General features: G+C 41.6%; 1 protein-coding gene and 1 pseudogene across 1 annotated transcript in view; both read right to left on the reverse strand.

Moving 5' to 3' along the window:
* Positions 1-3,861: 3,861 nt before the first annotated feature.
* On the reverse strand, positions 3,862-11,444 carry LOC102855757 (annotated as a pseudogene).
* Positions 11,445-11,577: 133 nt separating this feature from the next.
* Positions 11,578-12,459, reverse strand: part of LOC102856173 (60S ribosomal protein L10-like) — an 11,223-nt gene continuing 10,341 nt past the window's right edge. The window contains exon 2 of the mRNA XM_006901931.1: positions 11,578-12,244. Within this exon, the coding sequence (XP_006901993.1) occupies positions 11,578-12,244 (667 nt within the window). The remainder of the gene's footprint in view (positions 12,245-12,459) is intronic.

Here is a 12,459-nt window from a genome sequence, read left to right on the forward strand (position 1 = left end):
CCAAGATCCATCTAACATTAGCTATAATATCCCTAGTACCACGACCTCTTCTAAATCCAGCCTGCACATCTGGCAGTTCTCTGTTGACATATTATAGCAAACGTTTTTGGATAATTTTCAGCAGAATCTTGCTTGCATGTGATACCAAAAGTAAAAAATAAAGACCAATAATGGCCACGTATGACTTGCCCAGTGGGTCTTAGATCAAATTGGCTTTCCATTCACTCATTCATGTGAAATATGTTTACTGACATTGATTGCAGTTCCCACATTGTAATAGCACCCTTCAAGTTCCATACATTCTGCAAATATTTTCTTTTGTCTCTTGATTGCATTTTCCTTAACAATTTCTTTGTGTATATCTCTTGGTCTATATCTGTGTGGAATGTGTTTTGAAGAGCTTAGGTTTTTAAGTTTCGAGGGCATTTGTTTCTCAAAGTATATTGAATTATATATTGAATTTTGCATAGTATTCACTCAGAGCACCTTTTCCCATTCCCCTTAACTTTTGCCCATCGAAAGTTTACCAGGACTTTTCCTTTTATATCAAACTTTGATCCATGTTGTTAACTAGTCAGTCTATTCTGTCTGTTCTTAGTGTACTTGTACTCTGACTGGTTTACCATCTTAATTAGTAATTTTATATCCTTTAATTTTTCCATGCTCTTTGTATCTTTTCTTTCTTTCTTTTTTCCTACAAGTTTATTTACAAAATTCGAATACAAATTTGAACAAATTCTTTCCATTTCCCTCACCCCCCCCCCATCAAGTTGTACAATCCAATGATTAATCCCCCTCCCCCTGCACATCCTCATCACTCTGTTTCCGCCCTCTTCTGCCCTCTTGGATCCTTATACTAATTCTACAATAATGGTTTTTATACAATGTTTAGTCTTGTGGGACTGAGTTAGGTGGATCAGAGCCTTAGGAGTAAAGCCCAAAACCATAACATTCACAAGAGATAAACTGAGATCGAGCTTGGAAGCGCTACTCCAAGGTATAAAGAGGCTAAATACAACCAGAAATGCACAGTTTAAAGAGGATAAAATTGATGCATGGGACCTTCTAAAGATTAAATCCCTGTGCACATAAAAAGCTTTTCCAACAGGATGAAAAGAAAACCTACACACTGGGAACAAACATTTAGTAATACCATCTCAGACAAGAGTCTTAAAACAAAAGTTTACAGAATACTCATGTACAAGAAAAAAGACTGGTAACTCAATTACAAAATGAGTAAAAGACATGGAAAGAATTATCACAGAGGAAGATACTCAAATGGCAAACAGATACATGAAGAAGTGCTCCAAATCACTGGCAATAAGAGAGATGCAAATCAAAACCAAAATGAGGTACCATCTCACTCCAGTAACAGTGGCAAAGTTAACAGGGCAGCAAGTAATAAATGTTTGAGAGGATACAGTGAGAAAGGAACTCTTATACATTGTTGGTGTGTTTGTAATATGGTGCAACCATTCTGGAAGGCAATCTGGCACTTCCTCAAAAAGCTGAACATAGAAATCCCATAAGATCCAGCTATTCCACTGCTTGGAATATACCCTGAGAACATGAGAACTGAGGCACAAACTGAGATTTGTACACGAATTTTCATAACAGTATTGTTTGTCATCGCAAGAACTTGGAAACAGCTCAGATTTTCAACCACAAGGGAATAGACTGAGAACTTTCACACAATGGAATACCATGTATCCTTTCTTACCTCTATTCCCACATTAATATCTTTGTGGAGCCTCAATTAGATAAGAAATTCACCAACATCTCACATTTCACAGTTTCTTCTTCACTCCAAATCTATCTTGTTTTCATTGAGACTGGTAATGTAGCTGTGTAACTGTGAATGATTCTATCCCCTTAGGTGTTATCTTCATTCATAAGTAATAGGAGTCTTGACCACGATAACTACTCTGCTTCATTGACTCTACCTCTTGCAACAACTTCTGAATTTGCCTTCTTGCTCTTTAAGAGCTTTACCTAATGTGTTTGTTGTGTTTGAGGATATTTCCACATTTTCCTCAATTTTCAATGACATTCGACCTGAGGAAAAGTTTTAAGTTGTGAGTTATTTTGTTCTTAAAGTTATATCATTGCTAACTTATCTTTACTGTTCTATAGATCATCTGATAGAATCTGCTTGTTTTATTTCCTAATAATGAATGATTTCTCAATTTGTGAAATAACATTAGAATCTGACCCTACCCCTCCCCAAGTCCCATCATCTACATACACAGCTCCAACCTTGTTCGATTTGGTTTTAATTAAAAATTATATTAATTGAAATGAATTACAAGCAATTAAGATTATATGACAAAATATATAAAAAGGTTATGGTCCAGGGAGCTTTGGTAGACTAGAGGAAGAAGCTGCACTGCAATCTCAGAGGTATGCGGTTCGAATCCACCAGATGCTCTGCTGGAGAAGGAGGGAAAATCTCCTGCTGTACCAGTCAGAACCGGTTTGACAGTACACACACACAAAATAATAAAATAAAATCATTTAAAAAGTTATGGTTCACATATTTAAGTGCTTTTTCCCAGTCAACAAAATAGAAATAAATATCTTTCCGGTGTTTTCTACTGTCAACCAAGATCTATCTGACCATCTTTTCTTTCCAAAGTCTTTTCTCAATCAGAGTGAATTTCTGGGATTTCTCTGTTGAAATATGTTTTCTAGCCATTTTAAAAAATCTTCAGCAAGATTATACTTGCATATGATGTTAATGATATTGTTCAACAGTTTTTTCTTTTTTTATTATTATTAATTTTAATGAAAATTTACAGAGACTTTGGATTTCCATTCATTCATTGTTGCACTTTTCTCCCCGCCCACCCCTCACCTCCAGTTCACTCTTCTCTTTGAAAAGTAAAAGTCCTTCATTGTTATACAATCCCTCTTTCCAAGTCACTCCACTATTTTCAACAGTTTTCACACCCTGTTACACCACTTTCTTGGAATGGGGAAATCATAGATCTCTTCCAGTCCACTGGCCAGGTAGCTGTCACCCAAATTTTTTGGCGCAGGCTAGTGAGCATGCCTGGGATTACAGATGTTCATTAAACACCTTTATATTAGTAGTCCTTTAGTTCCTGTGACCTTTGAACTTGCACATGAGTAATTTATGGCATTTCACACAGTCATCTCCTGGGCTGTTGTAACTGCTAATTGAGCTTCACCAGTGATTCTTCCCACAGATGTGGTTAATATGATTCCTGTGGAGTCCATCAGGTGAGGATCGTCTATTATATAGTTCCTGTTTATGTTCTTTTAGAAGGAATTTGCAATGCGAATAAAATCATTGTGCAGGATTCTGTGATTTGTCCTCCAGTTTCATTTCTGTCACCAAAGTTGCATTTTTCAGTGATCAATCCTTCTTCTGTCCTTTAAACTTTTGCATTTCAGTCACTAGTACTATTATTAATGCGTCTTCATTGTATGTTCAACCAACTTGAGAGTGCAAAACTTGGTTGTTGTTGTTGCTGTTATGTGCCATTGAGTCTCCTGCTACTCATAGCAACCCTGTGTTCAACAGCTGTGAACTTTGCCCCATCCTGAGCCACTCTCACTGACTCCAACACACCAAATTTCACTGCCCCAGTTATTGTGTCAATCCATATCATCTGGAGTCATCTTCTCCTGAGCTGTCCCCTCACTCTTTCAAGCATAATGTCGTTCTCCAAGGGCTGGTCCCTCCTGGTCACATGCTACTAATCCTCAATTTTCCATTTTTTTTCCATCCAACAAGAAGCTATAACTTTATTAATTAATGATAGAAACAGTATAAATTTCAAACCAAACTGCAGTTACTTTTGAAACACCAAAAAAAGTCCTCATTTTACCAGATGGCTACATTGTTAATTCCTTAATAGCATTTACAATATCATTACTGTTGTTCTTCAGGGCTCAGACCATCTTTGCTCTCGAAACATTTGCTTGTGACATAACTAATTCTATGTCCTTAACTTCAACGCCTGTTTCATCAACCTCTTCCTCTTCACTCTCTTTTTGAGCAGTTGGAGTTTGTGTGTTTTCTTGAATGTTTGAGACAGCTTTACCTTGAACTTTGATTTCTCAGCAGCTGCTAGCTGTGCTTGCTAAGTCCTCAATCTTGGCTTCACCAAAAATTATGTAGGTATCTGAAGGCGGGCTCTTATAAACATCTGGTTTTGTGGTGACAAAGAGGATATTCTTAAATTTCCAGATAGTGACTCTAGTAACCCCTGTGACTTGTCGAAGGCCCAGTTTAGACATCGCCTTTCTAGCCTTCTTTTCACTCCGACTTTGTTTTGCTTGACTGACTGGTTCTTCATCGATTTCAGCTGCTGCTGCTAGCTGTGCTTGTTGTGTGGTTGCCTGTGTGGAATCCTGTTCCTCAAGCTCTGGTACTGATTCATCACTGTTGGATTCTGTTCCTGAGCCTGTCTCAGCCTGGGGTTGTGGGAACTCCTGCTCTGTAGCAGGGATGGTTTCTGTGGCTTCACTGGGAATTTTGTGTGGGGAACGCAGAACCAATATGGAGGCAGCAAATTTCCATTTTTTTCTTTGATGATTGATGGGTGTATTTGAGTAAGTTATATTGACAGATTTTCCTTTACTGTATGTGGATAATCTCACTCACAGCATTGTACTTCAGGATGGCATTTGGAAAGTTCTATTAGTCTATGAATACAGCAACTTTCCTCTTCATGAGGGTTGTTGCTCTTTAATTTTCTTTTTAGTGGTGTGTTTTTTTTTACTTTTTTATTATGGTTATATTATTGTTCACAGAGTGAGTTCAGGAGTCATCCCTCTTTTTCTACCTTCTACCTATAGAATATACTCAGTTTTATTTAGTAGACTTATTATCAGCTGTTTGCTGAATGTTTGTATTGTTGAAGCTGTTTGTCCTGGAACTTTTTTTTTGTGGTTGAGAACATTGTTGTTGTTGTTGTTGTTGTTATGTGCTGTCGAGTCGTTTGTGACTCATAGCAACCCTATGCACAACAGCCCTAAACCCTGGTCTATCCTGTACCAATCGCACTGCCTCTGACACACCCATCCCGATTACCCCAGTCACCGAATCAATCCATCTCATAGACGGTCTTCCCCTCCTGCGCCGACCCTCTACCTTCCCAAGCATGACGTCCCTCTCCAAGGACCCATCCCTCTTTGCAACATGCCCAAAGTATGTCAGACGAAGCCCCAGAATCCTTGCCTCCAAGGAGTTGCTTGGTTTAATCCTCTCCAGGATGAATCTGTTTGTTTTCTTCGCAGTCCATGGTACATTCAATACTCTTCTCCAGCACCACAGCTCAAAGGCATCAATTCTCCTTCTATCCTCCCTAGTCATTGTCCAACTCTCTGATGCAAAACAAGTGATTGCGAAGACCATGGCCTGTATCAGGCGCACCTTAGTCTCCAGAGTGACACCATTGTTCTTCAGTACCTTGGAGAGGTTCGTAACAGCAGACTTTCCCATCGCGATATGCTTTTTGATTTCCTGACTGCTGGTGCCAAGAGTGTTGACCGTGGAGCCAAGCAAACTGAAGCTGTGAACAATCTCAATTTCTTCGCCATCCATCCTGACGCTGCCAATTGGTCCAGTGGTGAGAATCTTTGTCTTCTTGACATTGAGCCTCAATCTATACTTAAGGCTGCAGTCCTTACCCTCTGCAGCAAGCATTCAGGTCTTCCTCAATTTCAGCAAGTAGGGTTGTGTCATCTGCATAACACAGATTGTTAATAGATCTTCCACCAATCCTGATGCCACACTTCACCTCGTAGAACCCAGCCTCTCGGATTATCTGTTCTGCATACAGATTGAAAAGGTATGGAGACAGGACACATCACTGGTGTACACATTTCCCAATTTTGGACCATGCAGTGTTTCCCTGCTCTGATCTGACGACTGCCTTTTTGTCCAAGAATAGGTTTCACATTAGAATGATCAAGTGTTCTGATATTCCCATTCTTCTCAAAGTCAGCCACAGTTTGTTATGATCCACACAGTCAAACGCCCTGTCCCTTTAAAGGGCCACTTCCTGACCCACATGAGAGGGATTGATGAACAAGATCCTACTCTGAGCCTGACATACACAACAACGGGCTGTTTGACATCCACACAAGACCATCATGACCTTTGTGGGGTGTCGAGGTTCTTCAGAACTTTGTCTCTACCATGGAATTCCTGCCCCTGACTCAATCCCAACTCATGACAACAGGTCAATGCTGTAAATATTTGTGGGAAATACATATCGTCTTCCTTCCAAAGATGTCCGGTAGATTTGAACTGTCAACCTTTTGGTTAGAGGTACAATACGTTGTGCACTACATCACCCGGAATCCTTTCTCTCTGCTAGGAGTCTAGAATGGGATCCAATGTATGAGACCACATGCAACCTCTTCTCATCCTCCATCAAAAGGCCAGTGAGTTGCTCAGTCCTGGGGCTGCCAGCAGAGGGCACCAACACCCAGAGAGATGACGTTCAGGATGTGCTTCTGCTCCTTCATGTCTTCTCTAGGAACCTAAAGTCAATGAGGAGCAGCAGGTGATCCAGGATCAGGAAATTGGAGAAGAGTGCCTAGGCTTGTCCACAGCCCCCTATGTAAATTACCTGTGTGAAGAAAAGCTCTAAATAGAATGAGGGACTGAACTTAGAGACTGGAACAGAAGGAGTGTTTACCTCTGAAAAGAAGACTAGAATTTCCTTCTGTCTGGATGTTAAGCATGTTCAGGATGAGGGTCGTCTACACCAGGTCGGACAAGGCAGTGAGAGAAAAAAAAAAGGCTCCTCTCCGCTCCACCTGCCAGTCATTGGAAGAGTTAATCATATAGACTTTGAACTATTGACTCTAGTCCCCAAACTCAAGTGAGTGTCATAGAGGAGAGACTTGAGTCTGTTTCAGATATGAAGGCAAATTGGTAGAGAGACAGTTCTTAGACCTAATGAACCACTCCTAGGAGAACATCCAACTCTTGATTCTAGATTCCAGGTAACAAATTTAACCCTCCCCTAACAGGTTAACCTACTTCTCTGTCATCTCCTCCTTAAGCACTTAAAGCTGCCCAACCCCCTACCTTCCATCACCTGAGCTCCCACCAGGAAGGATCTACCCTATGAGTCCGTTTACCACACCCACCAGGAAAGACACTCAGTCCAGAGTTTGCTGATGTGCTTTAGTGAGATATATTGCAGAGGGGGTGGGTTATTGTCCAGGGAGGATTCCTTACCCTTGCCCCATCACTGGGAGATTTCTGTTCTGTAGAATTTCACTCATGATGACTTTTTCAGCTCTCAAACTCAGTATGAATGTCAGATGTGACAAGGTCTCAGAGAAAGGATGGAGCAGGGAGGGGGACATGGTGTTAAATTCTGTTAGGAAATGACACTGGAAAGGTGGCTGTGAGTGTATTTTTTTTTTAATCGTGGGCTATATGCTCATCTCCTCAGCATCTTTATTTCTGCTCAGAGTTCAGAGATAAAAGGACATCACTATGGATCCATTCGCTGTAGTAGGACACTTTAGTATAAACTCCAGGATATAGTAAAGTTCCACATCTTCTGCCCCAACTCACTATCCCTATCTGCAGCCAGCTGTGCTGTCAGTAACACACCAAGGGTCCTCCGGCGTCTCCCTGGGGGCAGAAAGAATAGGTGGTGAATATCTAGGCCCTTCAACCTTTTTGTGAAGAATAGACAACAAATAAGAAACATGAGCAGACATAAAAAATGGGGGACTCATATAGCAGGCATCTCGGCCTACACTCCCGGCACACAGCATGTCTTCCTTGATGTATTTGCCATATTTCTTTTTGCAGACCTCCTCATCCACAATAGGAATCAATACCTCCTGCAGGTTGTAGGATGGAGGCAGTCGCTCGGTGGGGAGAATCTAGTGAGCTTGGGTGGCAGGATGAAGGGGTTTTTTTCTCCTCCCTTGCACTGCGATCATCAGTGACTTGTGGTGGCATCTCCTCAGACTTCTAAATGCACTGACTCAGCCATAACATTGAACTCAAGATGTTGGGTTCTAGAATAGGACACCTCGCCTCAATTTCCCCCAACCCCTTGACCACCAGTGCTATACATCACTCACTCCACTGGTTTCCCTGTGCCAGTCGACTAACTCTCTGGGCTGACAACAAGGGCACCAGACCCAGGAGACAACTCATTGTAGAGTTTTCTTAACCTCTGTATAATTATTACTGGAAAATCAGAACACTTTAAAGTCATGGTCTTGGGGTCAGAGTGACCTTGGACCACTGATCAACAGACATGGTGAACAACTTCCTTAACTCCTCTCAGTCTCATTTCCCATTCTTACACTCAAGATGCAAGATAATAAGGGACCCAGGGAGTCCCCTCCCACTGATTTTTGTGCCCCAATCTAGACCTGTGGAGATATACAACTCCACTCTCAAGTTGCCTCTAGAGGGACATGGTTGAGACTTTGATGATAACTTTTTACCAACTGTCTTCTCTTATCATCCCAGGGTCAGCCCTCTCCCCTGAGTCCCCATCACCCTGAACCTTACCGTTTACTTTAATGTTACCCCAGCCAGTCAACCAGCAATATTTGCCTGCTGGGATCTCAGGGCTGGGTGCAGCAAGTTGAGTTTTGTTGATGCAATAAGATAGCGTCAAGGGGTTTTCCAATATCAGAATGGCCACATCTCCTTGATTTGTGGCTCCCAAGTGTGATTTGTAGTTGGGGTGTGGAATAACCTCAGTCACATTCTGAAAAGGGCCGCTAGCAGAGAGTTTTATTTCTCCCACTTGGACCTTCAAATGCTGAGGTGCAAGTCTGTTTTTTGAGAAAAAGAGAATGAAAACCAGATGCTTCTCAGAGTTTGCGACAGAGTGAGACCCATCCCAATAGGAGGCAGTTGTGAGCCTCTTGAAGTCCAGGATATCTCTTTACATGGAGAAGTTGGGATCCTGCTGGAACCCAGGACTGCCACCACTCCATTTAAGAAGCTCCACACTTTCCATAACAGTACCCTCACATTTTGTACAAAATGTTTTGTACAAACAGGTGTTTGTGTGTGTGTTTGACTTACCCTGAAACACAGTTTGCAGCAGTCAGCACCACCTGCTCATGGATGATGGAGCCTCCACATGTAAAATACCAAGATTCATCGATTGATCTCCACAGGCTAACCTGCCATGGCCCTCTCCAGGCGTAGCATTCCATCCACCGATGACGCCCACAAGCTCTTCCTCTGGCCTGAGAGCTAGGAAAAAAGACGTAAGGATCAGTAATAGAGGGGCTAGGGTCCCCGATATTATCTCAGTTCAGTCTTCCCCTCTCAGACTCTGTCCAGTTGCAGGAGTGAGCTTCCTCAAAAAGGTTCTTACCCCATCCTGCCACACACCAGGCAACTCCCTGGAGACTATAGGCAGAGACTGAGGGACAGGGCATGGACTGGAAACAGTCAAAACTCACCTGGGTTCAAGGTCACAGAAGCCCACAAGCAGGGAGGGTTAACAACAGCCGCCACAGCATCTGCAGGGAAAGGACAGGGTATAGGGGATGAGACTCTGTCCTGCGGTCTGGGATGGAGATGGCAAAAGTGAACAGGCAGCATTCTCACCTCTTCAGGTCTCTGAGATTTCTGCCCAGGGCCACTCTTTGAGCCCTTTTATCTTCTACTTTAGGAAGTGGGCAGGGGAGTCAGCTTCCTATGGGGAGGGACATAGGATGAGTCAAGGTTTTTCCTTCAGTGGGCCCCGGGGTAACCCAGGCATGGATTTTCCTGAGAGATCATGGAGCAAATTGATTTTCCAGTCAACTGTTTATCCACAATATGTTTTTTGACATTGACTACAATTTCTTCATTGCAAAATCACTCTTCAAGTTTTCTATTGTTTTGCACATATTTCCTTTCTCTTTCTAGATTATTTTATAGGTTGTGATAGCTTTGGCCATAATAACTAATCTCCTTTATAGAATCTTTCTCCAACAATTCAACATCTGCATTTTACCCCCTGTTTCTGAAGAAAATGATCTGATGTGTTTGTCGTTCTTGTGTACTGTGGAATTGGTGTCAACCCATAGATGACCCTTTGGTAGGTTTTTAGAGGCAGTAATCACATGAGAGGAGATTGCCCATCTTTCTCCCAGAGAAAGAGCAGCTGGTGGCCTTGATTTGTGTGTGTTTGGGTTTTGCCTTGCAGCTTCTTGGCACAGTAGATCTCATTTTTCAAAACACTCCTTCAGGAGTAAAAGCGCTGAATGCTTAGTAATTTTGTTCACTGATTAAAAGTATTATATCATTGCCAACTTGTATGTGGTTTTGATCATTTGATACAGCCTGATTCTTTTGTTTCCCAATAATCTATTTCTCAATTTGTGAAATAATGGTAAAATCTGACCTTGTTTTTGTCTAAATCCCCTCGTTTTTCTCTTCCACCCACAACTGCAACATGTGGGCTACAGTTTTTATTAGAAAACTGTGCTAAGTACAATGAGTTGTAATAATATTCTGAAACAAAATATACATAAGTGGTTGAGTGGAATACCAATTTGTTTCATAAATTACCACTCATATCATAAGTTCAACAGCTTATGGGGCACAGTTACCTTGTAATAAACATGGGGATATTCTGATCAGAGTTGAATATCTGGCAACTGTTCTAGTGATTATTTAAAACTTGGGTTTAGTGTGATGATATGTTTAATAGAGAAGGATAACATTATATCCATGATCTATAACTTATGTAGACATGACTTCTGATAGTTTCATGGTGTTGTTTGGTGCTGTTGAGTGATAACCCCCCTATGAACAACAAATCTAAGCTCTGTCCTACCTGTGTCATCCTCACAAAGTCTGACACACTTAGCCCATTGCTGCAGTCCCTCCATCTGGTTGAAGGTCTTTCTTTCTTTTGCCATTTCTTCACCTCCACAAGCATGATGTCTCTCTCCAATGAATGTCTTCTCTTAGAAGCCAAAATTATGTGATATGAAGTTTTGTCATCTTTACATCCAAGGATCACTCTGCTTACCTCTCCTCCAAGACATAACTTTGCCATGTTGGCAGTCCATATTCATTAGTCTTCTCCAGTACCACAGCTCAAAGACATGAAGACATAAATTTTCTAAATTTATTCATGTTGTGTGCTATTTATTAAATTCTTAACAACTTTTTTTAGTGGTGCACAATGGTTTCTTGTATGAATGTACTATAGTGTCTTTCTCCAATTATCCACTGAGGGACTCTTGGGATGTTTTCAACTCTTTGGTTTATTGTGAATAATACTTCAATAGATGTTACTATAAGCATGTTAGTTTATGTTGTAATTTCTCTTTCTTTGGCATGCATGCACATGTAAGAATTCTGTTTTAAATGGTATTTCTATTCCCAACATTCTAAACAAACTGCAAACTGCTTTTTATAGTGGTTGCATCATTTTACATTCCATATAGATGAATGTAAGAAAAGTCATCATTCTATAATATAAATATTCTTACATCTTTTATAACATTATAGAATATATACTCTTTTTTAATTTTTTTGGAGAGCCAGAAGTTCAATTTATTGGCGCACAGGCTAAGACAGGGCAGTGATAACCAAGGTCTTCACGAATGCAGGGCTCGCCACTTGTCCAAGGGGCCACGATTGGGAATGTATTTCACTCCACAACCATCTGGAATGAGGTGCTTTTGAGCCACCATGTTTTCAAACTCATCCGCATTAAACTTCGTAAAGCCCCACTTCTTGGAGATATGGATCTTCTGGCGCCCAGGGAACTTGAAGTTGGCTCTGCAGAGGGCCTCAATCACATGCTCCTTGTTCTGAAGCTTGGTACAGATGGGCATAATGACCTGAACAATATGGACCCTGGCCACTGTACCCTGGGGTTTTCCAAAGGCACCTCGCATACCTGTCTGGAGCCTGTCAGCCCCAGCACAGGACAACATCTTTTTGATGCAAATGACATGGAAAGGATGCAGCTGCACTCTGATGTGAAAACCGTCTTTGCCACAACTTTTTACCATGTACTTTTTGGCACAAATACGGGCTGCCTCCAGGGCTTCTGAAGAGAGTTGCTCATATTCATCCAACATCATGTGGCCACAGAGTGGGAACTCATCCACTTTTGCCTTCTTCCGACCCAAGTCAATGATGTGGATCTTGGCATCAGGGACACCTCTGCAGAAGCGGGATTTTGGATAGGACTTGTTTTTACAATACCGGTAACACCGGGCTGGGTGGCGGCCCAAGGCAACACCGGGATCTTTGTGGCTGCAACGAAACAGACAAGGTCGGAATAGAACACGAGGGCAGGCCTGAAATCAGCGGAGGATATGTAGCAATGGAGGACCAGCACCTGATAGCGGAGCTTACCACGCTGAAGGGAAAGAGAGAATATATACTCTTATAAATATTCAAGATAGATGGTGAAACAATTACAACATCCTTTCAGTATTGGTGCACCATCCTCTTAGCCATCACTTTAT

Source organism: Elephantulus edwardii, unplaced genomic scaffold (genome assembly GCF_000299155.1).
Source record: "Elephantulus edwardii isolate Elephantulus edwardi_28Jun2011 unplaced genomic scaffold, EleEdw1.0 scaffold00350, whole genome shotgun sequence".
Taxonomy (NCBI): domain Eukaryota; kingdom Metazoa; phylum Chordata; class Mammalia; order Macroscelidea; family Macroscelididae; genus Elephantulus; species Elephantulus edwardii.